This window comes from Telopea speciosissima, chromosome 4 (assembly GCF_018873765.1).
Source record: "Telopea speciosissima isolate NSW1024214 ecotype Mountain lineage chromosome 4, Tspe_v1, whole genome shotgun sequence".
NCBI lineage: Eukaryota > Viridiplantae > Streptophyta > Magnoliopsida > Proteales > Proteaceae > Telopea > Telopea speciosissima.
This window is the reverse complement of record NC_057919.1, coordinates 12391290-12415284: the sequence shown is the minus strand read 5'-3', so window position 1 is coordinate 12415284 and position 23995 is coordinate 12391290. Positions and strand designations below refer to the sequence as shown.

General features: G+C 43.4%; 1 protein-coding gene across 2 annotated transcripts; it reads right to left on the bottom strand.

Annotated features, from left to right (window-relative positions):
- Positions 1-3098: 3098 nt before the first annotated feature.
- On the bottom strand, positions 3099-23399 carry LOC122657471 (COMPASS-like H3K4 histone methylase component WDR5A). 2 transcript variants are annotated; one of them, XM_043852181.1, is made up of 3 exons: positions 22691-23399; positions 15630-15935; positions 3099-3148 (listed from the first exon to the last, which is right to left on the bottom strand). In XM_043852181.1, exons 1-2 carry the CDS (start codon positions 23333-23335, stop codon positions 15642-15644), a joined length of 939 nt encoding a protein of 312 aa, XP_043708116.1. In that variant the 5' UTR covers positions 23336-23399; the 3' UTR covers positions 3099-3148; positions 15630-15641. The 2 variants fall into 2 exon arrangements, with proteins under 2 accessions (XP_043708116.1, XP_043708115.1); XM_043852180.1 differs by lacking the exon at positions 3099-3148 and having other exon boundaries at positions 15477-15935.
- Between the last annotated feature and the right edge of the window lie 596 nt (positions 23400-23995).

The window sequence follows — 23995 nt, the reverse complement described above, 5'->3', positions numbered from 1 at the left end:
TTGTCTATGCAAAGCTTCTTCCGTTTTGTTTTTTTCTGTGGAATTATTAGCCATGATTTGCGCTCCTACCGGAAAAGAAAGTCCTCTCTCAGGGTTTTCACTCAAAATTTTACCTGTAACTATCACCGGAGTTGAGAACTCTTTGTTTTTATGCACTTTCTAGAGACTGGCTCCAGTTGAAGCATTCTACAATTCGGCCAGAGGCAGCTATCCAGATGCGCCTTGCTGCTAAGGTCATCCTCATAGTTCACGAAAAAAGATCCTCTACATTTGGTGATACCAGCCAGCCTGAGCAAGAACGTGGAAGGAACCTTGGATGTCTGCTTCGTTCGCTCCTTCATCCTGAAGCTAAGCTCCGACGACGACATTGCCGAGGGCGTGCCAAATTGCACATTTTCGAGCTCTTTTCGGTGAACGCTACAACAGAAATCTCTGGAACCCTTTCAACCATCGACAGAGCGGCGAGTGGTTCTTGTGTGGCCACATTCATCGATTCTTGAACAGTCCAGTGAACGTTCACCAAGCTCTGAGTGTCCAACAAATAACTCCAACAATATTTTCGTATTAAAAAAGGGAGGGAAAGACAACGCCACCCGGTCAGACAGTGTACACCGCCCACACAAGGGCGCGCCTTCTCTTTCCCATATTTTTTTATAAATCTCTACCCTCCCTAACCCTAAAAGAAGAAAGAAACATGAAAGAGAAAAAGTTTACAAATACCATAGAGTTTTTTTCTTTTCTTGTTGAGAAGAAAAGAATTATGGGAGAATGTTCTTTGTGCCGCAGCGCAGGCTGCGCCCAGGCACATAGACCTGCCACTCAGGGGGCAGGTGGTCATTGCGCCCACCCCCATGTGCCTGAGCGCAGCCTGTACTGCGGCACAGAGAACAATGCCCCAAGAATTATATATATAAAAATAAAACTTATATCCTAATGAAGTTATGCCCCCTAGCATCTATACAAATAAGGAGATGCAAATGAAGGAGGAGGCTATTTATAAAAAAAGAGTGCTTGTTGATGTTGTTTGTAACACCAGCAAGCCAGTCAGTACAATATTTTGATTCTCTAAAACAAAACAAAAAAACGATGTCGCTGAAGTGATGAGAAAGCTTGTTGATCTCTTGAAGAAGGTTCCAAGTGGCCTAGTGGGCCTGCTGCTAGCCCGATATAGCTTTGATGACCGAGAGGGAATCAGGTCTGACAACTACCTTTTAGATACCCATATGCTCAACATAGCAAGGGCCTTTGTTAATGTTTAAGGATCTTAGTCCACAAAATGCTAGAGATGGTGGTGGCTCCAGTTAGAGCAAGGGATGGGTTACTTCTAGGGACTCTGATAATAAAACCATAACCACGTAGATCCTCTCAAATTGAACTATCATAGTTGAGAACCATTCAATCAGGCGGAGGGTGCTGGGCTTCTCCATGGTAATCTAAGGGAAAATTGTAAATAAAGGAGATCTCATTTAATTCAAATGAAAAACACTCATAACCATCAAAAGACGAAAGTTTTCCTTCACCCATAGAGATAAAATGACTTCATAATCACATCCCCAATTGACAAAATCAAAACTACCCTCCCCTTGATCATCTAATGGTACCGATGCCTAACGTGAAAAGATTCCACCTTCCCTATAAATGACGGATAACTTGATCCCCGTCAAAATATTGGTTTTTGGATGTTTTCAAAAAATCCAGTCTATTTATAAAACATATTTTACCAAAGTTTTCTTGCTGTTTTTACCTAAAAAGAACGATGACTCCCCCAATACGTAGTCAAGAAATTCCTTTTTGGATGCAGCCAATAGAAAATCCATTCCTCTTCTAAAACACATTTACCCGAAACTTTCCTTTCTACTCTTTTTATGCTTCTTTTATTGGTTTCACAACACAGCCAAAAACAAAGAGACAAAAAAACACTCAAAAAGAAGAAAAAAAAATTAAGTCAATCGAACTCAGATCGTTGGATGTTACGCCTATCAGATGTGGAACTCCCAGCCCTGAACTGCACCGCAGTGCACCTCTGGGGAATTGGAGAGGTTTTAAATACGCATGCATGCCCTAATTTCTGACCTGATATATACTTCCAACCAAAGGTATTAAAGGGAAAAGGAAAAATAAATAAATCACGACCCAGGGCGTGGCCTCCCAAATGAATCGCCTGAAGCGGCAAATCAAATGGAATCAAGTCTTGGCCTGATCAGCATCCTCATAAGATTCATACGTAACCTTCACGTGGCATATATTTTTCCCAGATTCCACGTCGGAAACAACTACTCTATGCAACACATTATAAACTGAGTGTCCAAATGACACCTCTATGGGTGAATTTTAATTACCCTTTTTCTTATATCCAAAAGTTCTTTATGTAGGATAAATAGAGTTTTCAAAAATAACTTGAAAATGAGTTTTATCATTATTATACGTTGTCGCATTAAAGCAAAATTAAAAATCATTTGTGTCAATAAGAAAACCCCTTTTATAAATGTTTCCTGCTAGAAAACCAACTTAGAGAGATATAAACCTAATAACAATAGCCCAAGGCCCCAAACAGAATATTAGCCTTCAATGTTAACAATTTGGTTTTTCTTAGTTCTCAGTAAAACATTTTGGGCTCCTAATCTTTATTATATTCCCTCCATTACATCTGCCGAAAATGTTGATGATGTTGTACTACCAGTCCCAAGCCTGAATGGATAAGGTTGAGATTGGTCAGGAACCAGCAAATGGTTTGAACATAGATCCTGAAATTTTGCTGCTTAGGAAAAGGAGCACAATGGTACAAGATTAGTGCAGCCACACACAGGTAGGTGGAATCAGGCTCATTTGGAGTAGGTGAGAAGTAATCTGGTAGCCCACAGATCTTTAGCATAAGAATCAACAAAATTGAGTGATCCAAGCCATCTAGATCAAGTCAAGTGCATTTGGATGGGCAAGGTATAGTTTTCCCTTCTCATAACTACCTCATTTTTTCTCAGTAATCCATGATATGACGATAAATAATGGCAACTCACTGATGATAAAACCCACTATTACAAACCTTTTATGGTGGTGATTACGGTGATAATGGCCGCTGTAGTGATGATGGTCTCGGATGCACTCAACAAGGATTATGTAGATCAAATTCCACCAGTTGAAAATCCAGACCCTGTCAAAATGGGAGAACATACTTGCTGATTAGGAAATTATCAAAAGCCAAAGTTCACAATTCAGTTGCCCAACAAAAACTCTGCTTTGATAATATTCTCAAGGTCTTAAATGAGTTACGAGACTTGCCCATGCTTCCTACTAATGATACCTCACATAGCAATCATGCAAAATTCTCTTACCAAGTAACTTCTTTGATACATGCCCATATGATCGCATCAAAGCTCTGGTGGACTGGAATAAATGTCAAGTACATGGTTACTCATAGAGGAACCTTAGTCATTGACATGAAACCTCTTTCAGCTATTTCTGCATTCACTCTAATGATTAATGAGAAAACAAAGACGCCACATATTTCTGCCCATGTAGAAGTATTATGTTACATAACGTTTAGTTGACTTTTCTTTATTTTATGGTGATCACAGAAGAAACCTTCTGTACCTTAATTTGCTTTTTCTATGCATGACAAAATACTTCACCTCATCAAGAAAACAAAGAAATACTGCCTATAGATGTGTAACAACCAGTCAACCACCCTCCTTCCCCTCCACTACCCCACCCCACATAACAAAAAAAAACAGACAAAATAAGGGGAGTTAGCTTACAACATGCATGCATCTGGGACCCATGGCAATTCAGTTGGGGCCCAAATTTTGTGGATGTTTTGTCACAATCATCTCTCCATGATCAAAATATATGACAATCTGAAATCCGCTATAGAGGTTTTTTAAAGTTTGAAAAGTCTATAAGGTGAACTCTACAGGAGCCACTAAAAAATCAATGCAGAAATCATATATATGATGGTCCATAGTTGAGATAGGCCACCAATTTTGACAAATGGCATATTAGGGGGTTGGCAAACAAATCCAACAGTCAGCCTGCCAAATCATCTGTGCTCATAAGTCTGAGGAGACGTGGCGAAAACGAGCGCAATTGAAATGGTTCAAAGTACAGGCATAATAGAACCTCTTTTCCTAAAAGATAATGTAGAAGATAAGATCCCAAGAATAACAAAACAAGAAGAGAAATCTGAAACCTGTAGATAAAATAGTGGTCACTGAAGCAAACAAACTAATTGGATCTATACTCTTATAATTGGGACTACTAGAAATGATAGCCAACTTCATTGAAAACCAAAAAACATAACATCCGAACTTCAAAAAATACTCTTACTAACACACCCCACCACCACCACCACCACCACCACCACCCCCCCCCCCTTCTTAATAACCACACATGCAAACTTTGGGATTCAATTCAACAAAGCATAATAAGAATACAGGATAAAAAAAAACTAGATAGACAGGTAAGGGTTCTCCTTAGGATGGTTATTCTAGTTTCTTTCTTCCTCTCAGCTCTCTAAGCTTCTGAGTTCTCTCTGCTCGCGTATTGCAGCTCACCTCTGATTTCGCTACTAACCTGTGTTTTGATCTAGTCCTCATTTGACTTCCCAATGGTTTTCCCCAAGTCCTAAAACTGTCCGTACTACTGTCCGAAGTTACTTCCCCTTCATTGAATTCCATGGAACATTTTTTCACTCCTCCCTCCCCCATCACTATTTCTGATGCGATTGAAGCCCAGACACTTCAAAGTATTCTCATATCCTTTATTACTTCCCACCTCCCATTACAGGTTTTTTCCACGTTACTGATCTTGGTACCACCCAATTCAGGCACCTTGATAGTCTCCCCCGAGACCTAAAGTCAAGCTAAGTGCTTTCCTTTTTTGGCGACTCCCACTAGACTATCACTTCCGAGTTTCTTCTCCACTCTTCTTTTCACCCTGGTGTTAAGTGTAGCTGGTAGTCATTTTATTTCCACATTACCGCATATGATGTCGCCTTGCAAATCATCTATGCAGTCCTCATCTCATAGAGGTAATAGGCTAATGACTGTGCACCAAGGTAAAAGCTTCAAACCGCAAAGCAAAGGCAAAGGTTTGGCCAAATATTCCGATAAGGACAAAGCTCATGATAAAGTTTTTGACAAAGCTGCTGAGGTTCATGGTTCCTCTAATAACCTGTGTATCTATGGCTCCGCTATCGGTTGTACCAACCCAGAATTGGTCTCCATGTGGAGCAAATTTCACGTGAAAAGAGTCCCAAGTGATGGAGAACAGCCAGTTTAAAGTTCATTTTTACCAAAAAAGTGACTGAGATGGTGTCCTGGATGACTCCCCATGGTGGTTTAGAAATTTCATCTTTCAGCTTATTCCAGGCCTCCAGCCCCTCCTCTCTCCTCTGATTACCGCAAGGAAAATAACAGTTTCACTATGTGGATTCAACTTTTATTCATCCCTCCTTGCTTCAAAGAGTCTACCATCCTCAAAGGTATGGAAACTATTGGTTTACCCCTCTCAATCGACTTGAGCTGGGAATATCTGGGCCTTCCTCCCTTCTCTGCTAGAATTAAGATCAAATACAACAAGCGTCGTCCTATCTCACGCTTCATTTACTCTCGGAATCTGAGGAACTCAGCCATAACATTGAAGCTAGATATGAGGCCATTATCTTTTGCTTCAGATGCGGCAGATTAACCCATAGCCTGCCCAATTGTTCCGGTAACAAAGCAGCATACAGGAAAAATAAAAATTCGGAATCCCTCCAAGTAATGGAACTTTTCCCCAATTCTCCCAAGGCAAAAACAAAAGGCATCCCCACCCCTCCCATCCCTAACCCTTCCCAACCATAGCAAATCCTGGGTCAAACTCCTCCACAGCACCAATCCTCCCCGTCTCTCCCTCTTCCATATTCACTGCTTCTTTTCACATTCCTCCCCCAATTGCTACCCCACCTCCTACAGGCTACAACCCTCAATCCCCATCCTCAACCTACCACCTGCTCTCCCCTTACCAATACTATCACTACTTCACCCATTTTAGGAGCAACTGGGGAGGGTGAAATCCAACTCTCCCCTCTCCAGGTGACATAGAAACTCTGTGGTCTGATGATCTTTGCAATGTTTTTTTTATCCATACTTGAACCTCTTCCTCCCCTTCCTCAAAATGATCTCTCCAATCCCTGCCCTAAATCTGACTCCCTTACTCTACCCCAAGCGAACACCATCTCCATGCCTCCCCTCCAAGATGAAAACAACCAAATCCCTGGCCCTGCTTCTCCCCATGAAAATACCCTTTTTACCCCCCCTGACTGTCAAGATGGGTAGCAATCCTTTATTGTGAACAGTAGCTCTCACGTAACCCATCCCAACCCTTCTTATACCCAATCACTGCCTTCACAACCAGCCCACCACCGACCCAAATCCCTTGCAAACTCATCAAACCCACCAAACCACAGAAAAATGTTTCACTTTTGAACCAAAAACCCATTTCTTTCCCCCAGCTCCCCAGTGTATTTAATAACCCGAAGGCCATTACCATCAATTATTTCCAATCAACCTCTTTGTCTAGCAACTGTGGACATGGGAAGACCTCGACTCGGCTATCAAAGGGGAAAGGGAAAGTTTCCATCATGCTTCAACCACCTGCAGCAAAGGGTAAAAAGACCAAGGCTGATCTCCAAGCAAGTTTCTCTGTCCACATCCAAGGATTAACAAATACGGCCTCAAAAATCAATGACATGGCTAATAGAAAGGAACTCCTTGCCGAGGAAAACCGGGAGATGTCTACGGACTCATGTAAAGAGGGGAAATCCAAGAGGAAATGAGAGGCTAGTGCTGAGGAGGATAAAGCGTTTGTTGAACTTGAGCTTTTCCAGAAGTTTGCTACCGATCTCAAACTCTCCAAGACACCTGGAATCAAGATTTAAAGTATCGGTATCGGGTATCGTATCGGTCGGGTGATTTTAAGAGACGTATCGTATCGTATCGTATCGTTTCGGAGATACGTATCGAACAATACAAATACACATAGAAATGGTTAAGATACACATGGAAATACACTTTCAGAACAAAAAACAATATAAATAAGCAATATATAATAAGCGTCATGCATAAAACCTGAAATGGTGAATAATGTATAACCAGACAAGTGCATTAAATTAAAATTGTTATAAAAGATGAAGTCTCTCACATGTTGTAATCGTCTATAGCCATGAAGAGTATTGGATGATGCAAAGGATGATGTTGTAGCACTCCTTCATTCGTTTTTTAGTTTAAAAGTGTGAAAAACCAAGATTAAATGCAAGATTTTAGACTCTTGGTTGAGAGTTTTCCTTCATTTTTTCGTTAGATTAGGAATTGTATCAAATCTGTGAGTGAAAATGGTTCTTTTATGCAATGTATCGATGGTATCGGTGCGTATCAGTGTGTATCGGTATGTATCGGTACGTATCGGTGATGTATCGGTATGTATCAAGCCGTATCGGCCGATACATATCAATACGTATTAAACCACCCACTGAACCCTTTACTGCACGACCATCGATACGTATCGTATCGTATCGGCCCGTCTCGGTCAATACATTTCGATACAATTCGAGACAGTTCATTTTTTTTAAAAAAAGGAGACGTATCGGTATGTATCGTATCGGCATCGACTGATACCAATATGTATCGGTCTGTATCGTATCGTATCGGTCGATACTTTAAACCATGCCTGGAATCCTCTCAGATCAAATGAAACACTGGGTTTATGAGCTGAAATCAGAGGCTGAGCTCCATCTCTCTTCCCAAAAGAAGCGCTCTGTGCACATTGGTCAAGATAATGCTATCAATACTAAGAGCAAAGAGGCTCAAACGCGGGACACCTTCACCTCTGGTAAGTGGTAACAATTTCCGATTTGGATTCCTTTTAATTTCTTTCTTGTGAATTCCTTTCTCTCCCTACCAATATGCTTTTGTTAAAGGGAGACAGATTTCAGATAATATCATTATCGCCCATGAAATCTTCTATTACCTTAGGAAAAACGAGTTTTTTAGCTCTTAAACTGGACATGTCCAAAGGCTATGATAGGCTTGAATGGGGATTTATCCAAGCTATTTTCAAATTTCTTGGGTTTAATGATCACTGGTGTTAAATGATCTGCAAACTCTTTCAAGTACTCTATGTCAAACTCCAAGGAAGCTGCTTTAATTGTATAAAATCATCCCGAGGCATTCGATAGGGATGCCCTCTCAGCCCCTACATTTTTATCACCCTATCGAGTGTCTATCACGTCTCTTGCATACTTATAGAGACCTTAATCTTTTCAAGGGTATCAAAATTGCCAGAAATGCTCCAGAAATCACTCATCTACTTTTTGCGGATGATACCCTTCTCTTTTGGAGGGCAACCTTAGATGATGTTACCGCTCTAAAATCCATCTTCTCTTTTCAAAGACCTCTCCGGTCAACAAATCTATTTTTTGAAAAGTAATATATTATTTAGTAGTAACACCTCTGCTCCAACTAGAAATGTCATTAAGCGAGTTCGTGGGATCAAGGAGATGGATTCTAATTCTAATTACCTTGGATCCTTCCTGTTCCCTCAGTGATCAAAAAGCCAATGTCTTGATTATATTGTTCTACATATGAGAAAACGATTATTAGACTGGAAATGTAATCTCCTAACCAATGCAGGTCATTCAATTCTCATCAAATCAATCCTCAATTCTATCCCAACATATGTTATGTCATGCTTTCCTTTTCCAAAATACATTTGCAACAAATTGATACCATTAATGCAGCCTTTTGAAAAGGGAAAAAGGAATCTGAAAGATGCCTTAATCTGATCTCATGATCATCCATATGTCTCCCGAAGCATGTGGGTGGCCTGGGTTTCCAAAAATCCCATATTCATAACCAAGCTTTATTAATGAAACTTGGCTGGCATCTCATCTCTCAGCCAAATGAACTTTGGGCAGGGATCATTAAGGCAAAATACTTCCCTTCATGCTCTCTTCGTGAGCAATCTCAACCTTGGTCACCAAGACTATGGGTAATGAATGGTCAATGGTATCCAATCGATCATCCCTAACCTACAAATAATGACCTGTTGGAAGGTAGGAAATGGAAGATCTATTAATATCTAGAGCTCGGCCTGGATCAAAAAGGTGTACCCAGTGCACGAGGCTCCCGCCACTGCAGAGTCTGGGGAGGGCCATAATGTATGCAGCCTTACCCCTGCTTTCGCAGAGAGGCTGTTTCCAGACTCAAACCCTAGACCTCTTGGTCACAATGGAGCAACCGAAACCGTTGCACCAAGGCCCGCCCTACTTGGTCACAATAGAGCTCGGCCTGGATCCCATCCCCAATCATTCCACACCCTACCATTTGTAAAGCCGAGGCATTCCTTTTTAATAGGGAATGGGACCATTCATTAATTCACAACATCTTCCCTAAGAACATTGTGGAGGCCATTCTCTCTATACTTATTAGTACCACCTCCCGCAATGATTTCCTCTTCACTTCATACACCAAATCTGAAATTTTCTCAACAAAGGCAGCTGCTTCATTCCTTTCTAAAAATACTAACCAACTTTCCAAAGGAAATACCAAGGTTTGGAAAGCCATTTGGAACCTAAGAATCCACCCAAAATTCAAAATGTTTGCCTGGAAAATCCTTTGGGGCGGTATCCCAACCCCCGTCCAAAATCTTTTTTTTTTTTTTTTGGTGAATAAAAAATATATTACCAAAGCCCAAGGAGGGCGAGAGGAAAGGAAAAAAGGAGAGGGGGGGGGGGGGAGGGAACCCAATACCCGACCAAGAGCAGGAATGAGGAAGCAAAAGAGCACTATCTAAACCCCAAGATACAACAATATGCATGTTCCTTGGGGTATCCAAGAAAGCCTTTTTAGTAACAAAAGTAAGCTTAGAGGAGACATCCCAAAAGATGGCTTTCAAATCAAGTCAAAAGAGCGAGAGTTGGAAGTCCATCTCCTCAGGTTCCTCTCCATCCAAATGTGATAGAGGGTAGCACCAAACACAAGCTTGCCTATAGTGTCGCAGATTGAACATCCAAGGAAAGTCATGATAAGCCAGAGCCATTCTCGAGCGAATGGAAGGTGTCTTCTACTGCGGGGTCAAATGAATGAGAGGGCTTTTTTCCAAATGGTAGAGGTAAAAGAGCAGGCAAAGAAAAGGTGGTCAATGTCTTCGGTACCATTCCAACAAAAAATGCAGGAAGGGGGGGACTGGGATTTTTCGAAGAGCAAGGAAAGCTTGGGTAGGGAGGCAGTGGGTAAGGGTTCTCTACGCAAGGAAGCTGTGGCGGGGGATGTGGCCTTTGAACCAGACTAGCTTGTGCCAAGGGACAGAGGGGGCATAGTGTCTAACAAGGTTCCAGGCAAATCTAAAGCTAAAGAGACCGTTGGAGGAGGGGAGACAAGTAACCTTGTCCACTAGAGCCGGGGAAAGGGAAAGGGGGAGAGGGGGTAGGGAATTCCAAACCAGGGAAAGGGAGATGGGGGAGGTAAGGGGGGAGACCAGGAACCATTTGAGATGATGTAGGAAAGAGGTGCCAGCTTAGGAATGCCAGAGGAGTAGATTGTTCTCGGGCCAAAGAAGTTGTAGAGGATACCGATGGGGTGCCAGGGATCAAGCCAGAGGAAGGTGGAGGATCCATCAACAATGGAAGAAGAGATGGCTCTAAGGGCCAGCGGGCGAAAGAGAAGGATCTTGCGCCAGACCCAGGAGGAGTCAACGGGAATGGAGACAGTCCAAATGGAATCATTCTTCAGGAGGTGGGAGTAGACCCATTGGACCCAAATGGAGTCTTGATTAGAGGAAATTTTCCAGATAAGCTTTAGGATTCCCGCAGTGTTGGAGTCCCAAATCCGACGAATGTCGAGGACTCCTTCAGATTTTAGGAGGCAGATAGCTTTCCAGTTGACAGGGTGAAGGAATTTGGCGGTTTCCTTTCCTTTCCAGAGGAAGGCACATAAGATGGATTCCATAGCTTTGGTGGTGACTTTAGGAAGGGCAAAGATGCCGCACCAGTAGATGTAGGAAGATTGAAGAACGGATTTGATACATTCGAGCCTACCAGCATAGGATAGGAGTCTACCTTTCCAGAGTTGGAGGCGTTTGCGCATGTTGTCAAGCATAGGGGTACAATGGTAACTGGAGAGTCTAGCAAGGATCAAAGGAAGGCCTAGTTATTTCACTGGGAGGGAGCCCAGAGAAAAGCCAGTGAGGCGAAGGAGGTGGTGTCTGTCAGAGGAAGAGTTTGGATTTAAGGAGGTTAATGTGTCGGCCAGAGAGACTCTCAAAGAGGTGAAGGGATGACATGATGGCGGAGATGGAAGAGGGGGAAGCTTTGGAGAAGATCATAAGATCGTCCGCAAAAGCAAGGTGGGAGAGGTTGAGGCTCTTGCATTTGGGGTGCTCCAAGCATTGAGGATGGTAGGAAGGTAAAGGTGGTGGGAGGTCCACATGTCGAAGAACTTGAAAGGTTTGGGGCCGAAGGACGAATAGGGCTGGATGAGGAGATGGCAGGGGCTGTGACCAGAAAGGCCCTGGAGGAGGAAGTTAGCAAGGGAGTGGGGAAAGGATGAGAGCCAAGCCTCGTTGACAAGGAAACGATCTAGTTTGCAAGCAATACGATCGCTTGCCCCCCTACGGTTGTGCCAGGTGAGGGGGGTACCCGACCAGTGAAGATCATCTAAATCAATGTCCTCGATACAATCATTGAAGGCCTTGGCGGATTGGAAATCAGGTGGGCGGCCTCCAATTTTCTCAGATTGGAATCTAACAACATTGAAATCTCCTCCTATCCCCCAAGGAAGAGAGCCTATTCCATCCTTAATGATAGCCAACTCATCCCAAAGGGAGACGCAGACAGCAGCCTGGTTTAAGGCATATATGAATGTGATGTAGAAGGAGAGGGGGGAGTTTGGGAGAGAAAGGAGGAGGTGAACAAGCTGAGAGGTGGAGCGAGAGATGGAGATGTTGATTTTGGATGGGTCCCAAAGAATCCAGATACAGCCATTAGAAGAATGGTTGTAGTTGGAGAAAAAAGTCCAAGAAGGGGCAATGGATGCCGCAATGCGAGAAGCATTTTCAGGCAGCACACGGGTCTCAAGGAGAGCACAGAAGGAAGAATGAGAAGATTTGATAAGGTCTCTGATGTCTTGGTGCTTGGCCAGGGAATTAAGACCCCTGACATTCCAAAAAAACCTGACAGACATAGCAACTAGAGGGGGAGGGGCGACGAAGTTCTAGGGGGAACACTCTTGTACCTCCTACGAAAGTAAGCAAGGGTAGGTCGGTGACGGGCAATAACGGTAGCTACAGGGGAGCTAACCGAAATATAAGGGGGGGGCCAAGGGGGGAGGGGTGGGGGGAACCCAGAACTAGGGGGAGGGGGGGCTCAGCGGACAAGATAGGAGGGGAGAGGAGGTTAGAGCAGGGGAGGGGGAGGGGGAGGGGGTAGGGGTGGGGATGGTGGAGCTGTGGATACAGTCGAGTGGGGGTGGTGGGCCAGGAAGTTGTGCGGGTAGAAAGCTGAGTGGAGCGGGTTAAGTGGGTGGAAGAGGGGCTGGGTGAGGGGGATCTGGAGTCAGGTCAGGTAGAAAAGTTAGTGGATGGTTGGTGTTCATGGCTTAAAGAAAGGGTAGGAGATAAATGGGGTAGCGGGGGTAAAATGAGAAGGTTGTAAGAAAAATAAGAAGGGATCTGGTTTAGAGAAGATGGTTTGGTTAGGGGTAGGACCGGTTGGTTCAAGGGGGGTTTGTTGGGGGAAAGCAATGGTAAAATGGGGAGATGGTTGGGAGGTGGGCCAAGGGGTAGGTAGAAGGGGGGGAAGGACAGAAGAAGAAAAGGACAAGGGGGGTTATCAGGGGAAAAGGATGAGGGGTTTCCATTCAAATTACCTCGTAGAAGGGCCAGACTCCCATCGAGAGAGGAGCTCCTAAGCGACTGAGCCCTGGGCTGATCTGCAGTAGAGGAGGTCAGCGAGGGAAGGGCTCCAAAAGGCGAAGAGACCATGGCAGCAGGGAGCAGCCGGGAGAACCAGTAGCCAAAATGGTGAAAGGGTCACAGCCCGATCTGTTTAGCAGGGAGTTCTGAGCAACAGAGGAAAGCTCAAAGCCCCTTTGTCGCATGGGTCGCAGGCAGACCAATGGGATCAATCGCAATTGTCGAAGCCGGAGAGAGCAGCATACCAGGACTAACGATCAAGGCATCAAGAAGGATCTCACACTGCAACAAACCATCAGAGGCAGCCAACAAAGGCTCAGGCAAGATAACAGAGGGGGTTTGCCTGCGAGCCGGAGAAGTAGAGGTAGGGTTGCCACGGCGACGTTGTCTGCGGCGGGGGCGAAGTCTAGCTCTGCCTCTGCTAGGAGATCTGAAGTCATTCAAGGCCAATGGAGGAGCAGCGGAGCTTGCTAAGCGTGGTTGACTGTCAGCAGATGAGGGACCTGGAACTGACTTGCCGCGAAGCACACCTGAAGGGTTCGAGAGATTGGCGATGGCCCCAGGGGCAAGTGAAGATGGGAGAACTGCAGAGGCATCGACTGAATCTTGACAATAAAGGGACTGGCCGTCAGCAACGGAGTCAACAGGGGCTTTTCCAAAGCAACTGCGGGAGCGATCCCAAAGACCTTGCAGTGGATGCAGTGTGGTGGGATCCAATCGAACTTGATAGGCTGCTCGAAGCTGAATCCATCTTCTTCAACGATGGTGATGGAGGAGGGCAGGGGATGCTCAGCCGAGACGTCGATGCAGATTCTTGTAAAGGAGAGACGATCCCTTTTGAGGGTTTGAGCGTCGGAATAAAGGGGAAACCCCAAGACTGAGCCAATTCTGCTAAGGCAATCCTGGCTCCAGTAGTGGAAGGGGAGACCTAGCAAGGCAACCCACAAGGGAATGGAGCTGAAGTCGACCTTGTGGAGTTGAATGTAAGGGTCCCATTGACGGAGGAAGATTGGTTTGGATCCCACCAGCCAAGGAGCCCCATCTAAAGCTCTGGCTTTGGCATCATCGGAGAAGAACTTGAAGACAAAGACACCATTGTCGAGGAGGAAGATGTCTAACGAACCGTGAGCTTTCCATTGCTTGGTGAGGGAAGCTCTGACAATGTTGAACGAGGGTCGTGGTCCAAGGAAGTGGCCCACTAGGCAGGCCTTCCATTTGGTGATTTCAGGGGAAAGAAGATTGTTGGGGCACAGAGCGAAGGAGGCTCCATCTTCGGTAGCAGGTTTGACAAAGAGAAGGGGAAGAACAGAGGGGGAGGGGGAGTTGGGAAGGGAAAACAAAGATGACCAAGATTTGGGCCCAGGCAAGGATGGAGGTGCAAAGGTTGCATGCGGAGGGTCAGGGGAGGAGGTATCGGGGGTGGTGGTGGCAGTGTGAGTGATGGAGGTTGGAGGCCGAGAAGAGGAGGGGAGTATGGTGGGGAAGGTGGAGGTGGAGGGGTGAGGTGGCGGAGGGGGGAGGTGGGGGGGAGCTCATCAGAGAAGAAACCTATGACTTGATTAGGGTTGTAGAAGAAGCTTTCAATGGCAGCAACAAGATCCAGCTTAATGATCAAAATTCATTACCAATAATGATGAAATTTGCAAATTCAGCAATTCAGTTCCCGAATCAGATTGGCATCTCGTTGTCTCCTGCAACTTCTCAAAAAGAATATAGGCTAGTGGCTCCTTAGGACTGCGTACTGAATTCATCCATGCTAACAATCTCCTCGATCTTATTGCTAATATCATTCACAGTCCTAATGTCGATCACAAAGACGTATCCTTAGTCTTGAGTGTTGCTTCCATCACCGCTTACTTTTTATGGCTATCTAGGAACCACTTCCTTTTTGAAAATATCCAATCAAATCCTTTCCATCAACTCAATCTCATCAATCATTGGGTTATAGATTTATCCCTCTTCCCTGCCATACCTGAACCCACTAAGCAAACAGTACTACACCCCATCCCACCTCTCAATTTTTATACTAACCTTCAATCCGAGGATAAATGCATCATTATATCTGATGGCAGTTTCGATCACCATTCCAAAGGAAGTGGTTGTGCACCGGTATTAATATGCAACAGAAATTTTATTTCCGCCCTCACAAATCTTGACCATACAGGTTCACCCCAAGAAGCCGAGGCTCGAGGGATCAAGCAAGGAATCGCTGGTGCACTATCAATGGGAAGACAAAGAATAGAGTTATGGATTACTCGATGGATGAGGTCAACTGGCTTCCACAACCAGATCTTCACGCCTGGCCATGGGAACTCTTCTCAGTACTTTTTGACATTCAATCTGATCTAAGCAACTTTCTCCTCTTTTTTTTGGTATTAAGAAAATGGACAGGAGCAACATTTACATCGCCCACAAGCTTACTCTTCTAGCTAGACACAATCACATTCATGGGGATGTAACAAACAATATTGTTAACCTTTGCTTCTCTTAGTTTAATGAAGTTTCTTCCTTCATAGCACCCCAAAAAAAAATACAGGATAAATATAATTTTTTTATATCAATATCATCATCTTTATGCACAAATGTCTATATTGGTCCTGCGAAAATTTCCATGTCTAAATGATTTAAAGGGACATGTACTAAATAAAGGTAGTAATAAGATGGATACATTAAAACAACATCATTACCAGAAAAACGAATCAGTCCTTATCCTGAGTCCAGATCTTCACTGTCTTGTCCTTCTCAAGTGCACCAGAAGCTATCATGTTCTCGGAAGGGTGACATGTAACAGATATAACAGTGTCTGTGTGGCCTTCCAGTGTCTGGACAATTTTTCTTGTCTGAAGTTCCCACAAGTAGACCCGGTTATCCTCCGAACCGCTGACAATATACTTCCCATTGGTTACAGAAAATGTGGATGATATGCAGTATTTTGAATTAACATGCCCAGTGTATGCTTTCAGAAACTTCCCGGTCGAAAAGTTCCATAATCTCTGCAGATACCATACAACGAGTCAGCCAACCTTATACAGACATCCATATGTAGACTAACAGACAATCTGGAATACCTTCATATTGAATGGTTGTAATTCAATATGGATAGCTAATTCAGTTCCACATCACAGTTGTTGGGTGGACAGATGACAATGAGAGGTAGGCATATGGGCCTCTACTTTCATTTAATAAAACAGTAACTTAGTATATCCATCAAAAATAAAACATTTGTGAATTTGTGTTATTAAACCCATTACAGAATAACCCATAAAAGCTTGATATTGTAGTAAAACAAAATCAAGCAACAAATAATGCAGATAAATCAGAAAAATGGGCTTATTTCAGTGGAATAAGCCTTGGCTGGGTTACATGTGTTGGTCCAAGGTGTTTTGTTGCAATAGGGCACTTTAATGGACCTAAAATATGGATAGCAAATAGGAACACAGAATATATTAGTAAATTAAGTTGTGGGGTCTTCTAGAAGTTATTTCTTTCTTTTTTTTTATCATAGATCTTATCTTGGATTTGCAATATTTACTCCAGTCTGAGTTGCATATCTTTTTCCTATAGGTTGTTAAGTATTTAGGTCAGTTTAGAGCTTTCCTACTGGCTGGATGATGTAATAAGTTAATTGGAGCTTTCCTATTGGTTAGATACTTAGATGATGGAAGCTCTTATTTCCTATTGGGTGAATGACGTAAGCTCTCTCTTTAGCCAATCACAACCTTTTAGAGTATCTATATTTACCTGTAAGACCTTCAGGCCATCACATCGATTGAAGAAATAAAGATTTTCAGTTTCTGAAGTATGGTTCTGTGGATTCAGCAGTGTTAACTGGTGGATTATGGGTGTGCATTGGTGAATTCCACGTGAAGAATAAGGAGGATTCCTTAGTGGAATAGTGGATTCTCTTCGTAGGCTTTGGTGAATTCCTAACCTAGTGTCTTATCTAACTATCTACCCTCTATTCTATCTATCTTATCATTCAATTGTTTCAGGTCAGATCTAATCAACCCTACTGCTATACCAGGGATTTAAATCACAGTAATGGTAACGGTATCGGTCTCAGCCAATACCTATACCGATCCGGATCGGCAGTGTCGGGTCGGATCGGTCCTGATGCTTTAGCACTTGACTAGTTGGACCAGCATGGCCGAGTTGGGAAACCCAAACCCAGACGGAACCAGCGCAACACGGGTTTTTGGTCCAATAAGGGCTGGTAGTAGTTTAATCTTCATGTCTGTTATTTCTTATGTTTACTTAGGATTTTTAACTCTATTTGAGTTTTAGAGTTCGATTAGGAGATAGAGATTGGGTGTAAGTTTCAATCTTACATTCTAGTTAGCATAGTTATCAAGGCGGCAAGGCGACAATGGCATTGGAGAGGGTCTAAAATCAAGGCGGCAAGGCATCCGCCTAAGCAACCAAGGAACCTGGACGCCTAGGCGACGCCTTGATAACTATGCTAGCTAGGACTCTTTTGATTTTCGTTTATTTATACCTTGTAATCCATCGTTGGAAAAACACAATGACTAGAAAGTTGATTGAATGTTGCTCAACATGAGTGAGGTATGATTGTGAATGTGTCTTCCTCTTCCCCCTTGCAACTTTGAGTTCCTTCTCAGATTTCTCCCTCCTCTCTGACCGGCCCCCCACCAATTTGGTATCAGAGCCGAAGTTCCCCATCTTCCCCCATCAATCTCTCTTTTCCCTTCCATTGTGATATTTTCCTTCTTCTTTTCCTCCCTCCACGTTATTTCTATTTCCGTTCTTGTTTGATTAGTTACCGGCACCCTACTCTGCTGAGAGTTGAGATCCAAAACACACACAATAAAAAATATAAAAAAAGAGAGAGAATTCGGCCTCTCTCGCTTCCTTCCCTCCTTTCCCAAACCCTCCTGTGCCGTTTAGTACCTTCTTTCGCCAACCCTCCTGCGTCATTTGAAACCCCAACCTCCTCCGCTACAAACACACACCCCTCCCTTAGATTCCTACGACAACCCCTCCAATCGCCAGCACTGCAACACCCCCTGCCCCCCAACCTGAGGTTCTCACCCAAGCGGCCAAACCTAGACCAGCATCTCTCCAGGTAAACCACTGTTTCTCACAGCCAACTGCATCTCACAGAGTATCAAATCAGCTCAACTCAGCCTTATCCCAACTAAATGGGGTCGGCTAAATGGATCCTTTTTCTCCAATCAGGTGAATAGTCATACTTGTTACTTGCCCTAAGCTATGCATGTCTTTCCTCAATCCTCAACACTTCTCCTATTGTCATTTTAGGCCTACTGATGAAATCAAGGCATCCTTAAAGCAGGTTTCAGTTCCAACCCAACAGGCAGTGTAGGGCAAGAATAAAGGCCATAATAGGACAAACCCAATAACAAGCAATAGCAGATTAAATCTAGTACAGGCTGGTATGGAGGAACAACTTCGCAGCAGACCAGAGGTGGGATTCAAATACGAACATAGGAATGAAAATATCAACTAGTTTCAGAATTAGAAACTAGGGTTTACTTTCACAACAGAACATCATCATATTTGGATCTATCGCCTCATTCATTCAGGAAGAAGATAATATAAGAAAAAACAACTTAATCCAACAACCAGATTGGTCAGTTCAGCAACAACCAAGAAATAGTAACCACCAGCAACTCTCTAACCGTATGTCAGATCAGGCTACAGCTAAGGTCGATGGCAGCATGTGTTTACTTATTGAAAACTTCACAGAAATCTCATAGCCAGATGTTCTAGCAGCACCTCAGAGCTACAGTCAATAAACTTCTAAAACAGAGAACTGCAGGGCACACTATGGCAAAATCTTTACTCCTCCAGTATAGATGTAAACCGGAGAGAGAGTGCTCGTAGATCAGCTCAACCACAAGCTGATTGTAAATCAGGAAAACTGCTGTGCTAACATGCCCTCTATTACCACAGCATAGGAGCTCAATTATCAGTCAACTATCAAAGGAAAACAGTTTAACACTCACTTGGTTGTCCAGTTTAACGGACCTAAAAGAGGTAGGGGCAGGCCTAAGATGACTATTGGAGAAGTGGTAAGAAAGGATACGCATGTAGTAGGGCTCGATCCTAGTATGACCGCAAATAGAGTGGTTTGGAGGACAAGGACCCGTGTAGGGGAATGTTCCTGGGATGCTGCTTTGACTAATGCGTTGACTTTTTCCTTTACTTATTTTCTACTCTTCTTCATTTTACTTCTTTTACTTCTTTTTACTTCTCTCATTTCTTTTACTGTCATAGCCTCTATCGGATCCATGTAGCCAACCCCATTTAGTTGGGATAAGGTTATGGTTGTTGCTGGTTGTGTAGGACAGATTGGAATAGAAGAAGAAGATGATGAGGGGATGGGTAATGTAGAACCAGTCTCAACTAGACAATTACGAAATCTTTCCACAGTAGGATCTTTCAATGCTAACAACAGCACTTTATACCCCCAATACCCAGCAATATAAATACCAGTAACTCTTAACAGCAAATAAGAAATGAGGTAATAGACTCTCGAGACCTACACCTAGGTCTAACAGTGCTTCGAATAATGTCCAGACATAGACAAGATAAAACAGAACCAGATAAGAATATCGGCTGTCAGAAAACAGGCTAACAGGCAGAGAAAATAAACAGGTACAGAACTAGTAAGTCGGCCCTTCGGATGAGGCTGAACTTCCTGTCGGGTGAAGTACTTTCAAACTAGCTTAACTGCTACAAATCCCAGCCCAAACTAATGAATGGATCGACAGACATCAAAGAATCTCTGAAATTAGAAAGTATGGCCTCAAATTAGTAACTCACTGTTGTGGCTAGACCAGCCTTTGGATCGTCTTACAACCACCAGCGAAGGAAGGTTCTAAGGAGATCAGCAGACTGTCAAAATATGATCAGGATCAGGGGGCTAGATGTATAAATACAGTGGCTTGAAGTTGAAGCAGAAATCTCCAACACAGTACAGCTGCAAGCTAGAAGATGTGCTTTCCAGGACCAGCTTTAGATGGACCCATTAGTCCAGGCCTTGGTGTTCAGATGGACCCAATAGTCCAGACTTTGGTGTTCCAATAATCACTCAGCAATGAAGAAACTATGCTTCAATCTCTCTCAAAACTGAGTTGTTTCAATCAAATAAAATACACACGAGTAAAGAAAAAGGAGGAGGGGTAGGGAAGGGCCTCTCACCCATGGTCTCTCACCATATCTGCCTCTCGCAGCACACAAAGCACACATCAATGTTTTTTTTTTTTTTAAAACTCCAAAACCGATGGGATGAATTTCTCTAACAATCGAATGGTGAAGAACTCCTAAACCTCCTGGACACATGCCCCATGGAAGCCACATCTTCAACTGCATTGGGACATGCAGGAGTTGTTCTGAGCAAAGTACTGGTTCTTGACCAAATCTGTAAATCACCTCTAAGAACACAACTTCCCATCTGTGACATGCATCAACATCATAGAGATAGAGGACAGAAGAATCTCAATACCATCAAAACTAGACACATACTCAGCCCTCAGTCTCTCCCAACCAAGGTACTAAAACTCGGGTCTCGGTACCAACTCGACTCTTGGAAAAACCGAGACGAGTCGAGATCTCGCCGAGTTGGTGCATTTTTTTTTTTTCAACTCAAAGCCTCAACTTTGGGTGGACCCGAGATCCGAGATCTCGCCGAGATATGTCGAGTTTTGTCCAATTAGGTAAGGTATTTAAGTGGTAGGTGGGTTAAAATAATGGGTCGAAACCGAGATTCGAGATCTCGCCGAGATATTGCACTTTTGAGACTCGTAGGCAGTCTCGTCTCGGCTTTTCCAAAAACCGAGAAACTCGGCGAGATCTCGCGAGTTCTCAAACTATGCTCCCAACATCCAGATTTGTAAAAGTTAACGGTCAGAACAATGTTAATCTTTAAATATTTGTAGTTTCACCAAATCAACAAGTCAACAGGTTATCAGGTTCAAAAGAACTAAAGCCAAAAAGTGCATGGCTTGGTAACTCAAAACCAACATGAAAAATAGCACCAGGTTGTTGGAAGAATCAGAATATCTGGCTATTGTGGCCTTATTCTTGGCACTCAACTTAATTAAGACCTGTAAACAGAAATCTTTCGTAAACAATATAGTTCAGTTACTACATCATCATCATCACCAATGTATTTAGATTGCTCATACAACTCTTCTACTTTCTTATCATGTTAGTTGTCTCCTTGACCTCAATAACCAATATTAGATTGCTTAAACTTAATATCAAACACCAGATAAAAAACCAAACAGTCCCTCAATACCTTGCCAGACCTCAAAGAGAGAAAATCTTCAAAAACATGAACAAAAGGTACTTTTCTTTAGCAACCCAACATCATTTTTATACAGATACAATAATTACCCAATGCCATCTAAGTGGGACAACATATTCTTCAACTCCTTTTTCCTACAAATAACATAATGCGGATCCAGTTTAGTTGTGCCAAAAGGTTCTTTCTTTTATCTATTCATAACAATGATAACCAGCACAGCCTTCTCAGAAGCCAACTCATACAGAGTTGGGGATGCTTCCAATCATGATACACCTACCATTTGCCTTCCCAGCCAGGAAAGAGTGACTTTAACATATGTCCAGCATTATATGGATATCCTTAAAGTGTCCATATACTAAAGCTACAACTCATACATCCCATGCTTGTCCAGCAATATTTTCCTCAACCATATCCAATAAAATTCACTAAACTTCCAACAGTTGGCCTCAGGATGGCCCCTTACCTCACCAACTTGCCCCTACCCCCTCGTATTTATTGTAGGTAGTGAGATGCAGGATATCTAGGATATACTGACTTGGATGAAATTCGGTGGTTAGCAAAGGCCACTCTTTTTGATGATCAAAAGATTTCTGGAAGAGAAGCAGCCCAAATAATCAAGTAAATTGCTAGTATTCTTATAATGAAGAAGTTAATCCTGGCAACAAGCAGACATCACCTGGAGACGTCAAACAGGATTTTTTATTGTTGGGGGGGAGGGGGAGGGAGCACAATGAGAAGCTTTGATGCTTGAGGCCTTTTATCTTACTTAGCCTCTTTATGAGGCCTTCAGAAAGAAGCAAAGAACCTCAACAAAATCAGCTTCCTTGCTTAAAACCTCTCAAAGTGAACATTAACATAAGAAAGAACTCCCCAAATAGTTTGGCTCATTGCCCTTAAAGTACCTACCAAATGCCAAAAGTTCCAACTCCCAACATCAAATGACCTAGACATAATCAACTTGTGCCAATATTCAGTAGTTAGAGACAGTTGACTGTCAACAAATCTTCCATTTTATGCATAAAAACAAAATAGTTACTAGGAACCACTCAAAATGCAAAATCCAATACTAACAACAGGAATTCATTCATAAGTGCAATCAACCTAAGCACAGGCGGATTAGAACAAGTTCCCCAGGGATAAACCAACTTCAAGTTTTAAAGATAGACAGTACAGGGGGATTTGCAAAATCAAACATACTCTTCATATCAAACCATGCACCTCGAGGAGACGCAATGGAGCTGTTAATTCAGAATCCTCACAGTATATGAAAGAGCTACAAGAATCCAACAAGGTACCAACCGAATAGCATTTGTAAAAATAATCGGAAATACCTCAGTTTGAGGTAGAGTAAATTTCTTGCATACAAGCAATATTCAGAGATTTCCAATAACAAATAACTAATCAAAGAACGTAGGGAAATCTTCCTTTCCTCGAATAGATAAAGAGATGGAAACATACCAATGTATTGTCCAATGTGCCAGCGAGAATAAACTTTCCATTAGGCGAAAACTTGACAAAAGAAACCGGCGGATTTTCATCGTCAATGAGAGTCTTCATGCAGTGGCCCGTCGACGCATCCCATATCCTACACAAACCATCGTAGCTGCTCGAAACGATTAACGACCCATCTCGGTTAAAGTTCACGGCTGTCACAGGATCCGAGTGGGCTGGGAGCACCTTCAAGCATTTTCCGGTCTTGACATCCCAAACCCTAACGGTCTCATCGAAGGAACCGGAGACGATCATATTCGACTGGGGATTATAGTTAACACAGAAGACATAATTGGTGTGACCATGAAGCGTCTTGACGAGCGAACCGGTCTGGACGTCCCACATTCGTACAGTCTTGTCATCTGAGCCAGAGCATATATAATGGGAGTCGGAAGAGAAGGCAAAGTCGGAGATGCCATGTTCGTGGCCTTCGATCTCCTTGAGGAAAGAACCATCGGTCGGCGACCAGAGACGGATGGTCTTATCTGCCGATGAGCTACCAAGTAGCTTGCCGTCGTTGGAGAATTTGACGCTGGAGATGGCGCGCTTGTGACCTGTTAGGGTTTGATAAAGCTTGTAAGGTTTTATGGCTTCAGCTGGATCTGACGCCATAGATGGAGACTTCTGCTAGAGAACTTGAAAATCGAAACCAGAGAAAACTACGAGGGAAATTCGAAGTTTCGAAATGTCTCTAAGACAAGTATCTCCCTCTCTGTCTCTCTCGCCACACTACTCAACGTTGCAGACAGTACGCACTTTATACCAAGTTGCTTTCCAAGGTGGCTTTCCTAGTGAACCCGTTCGTAGATAGGCACCGCGTGTGTCTCCGCGGCCCACGCCTCCACCTCCATGAACGTGACGACCTTAGTCACTGTGAAGTCCAAGATTTCATTCACGACCTTCTTCAGTTCTTTATTTATTTTAAGGGGTAGTTGCTGGGCACGCCGGCGCTGTGCCCAGCTTCAAATGGCCCCCTATGTTATGCATCTTAACTGTTTCGTGCTTTATGCGGATCGTTATCCATTCTCTGCCCGGTACAGTTGTTCGGTTCTGATTCCTCTCATAGAGGGTAAAAATGACGATTTAATCTCCTGCCCGAACACACTGCCGGGATGTGGTTAAGTGTCATTTCACCCCTATAAAAGGAATCGGACGACCGAACAAGGCAGGGAACCTACCAGAAAAAAAATTCACTTAATATCCGTACAAGAAAAGTTCTATGTAGGTGGACTCTGGGCCACGCCCAGACACAGTGGGAGGCCAAATGACCAC

Bases quoted from the DNA above. Each gene is read 5' to 3' on its own strand.
- LOC122657471 (XM_043852181.1), bottom strand. From the start codon at position 23,335: ATGGCGTCAGATCCAGCTGAAGCCATAAAACCTTACAAGCTTTATCAA. The intron at 15,936-22,690 runs GTATGTTTCCAT...TGGTATCTGCAG, and splicing joins GCACATTGGACAATACATTG to AGATTATGGAACTTTTCGAC.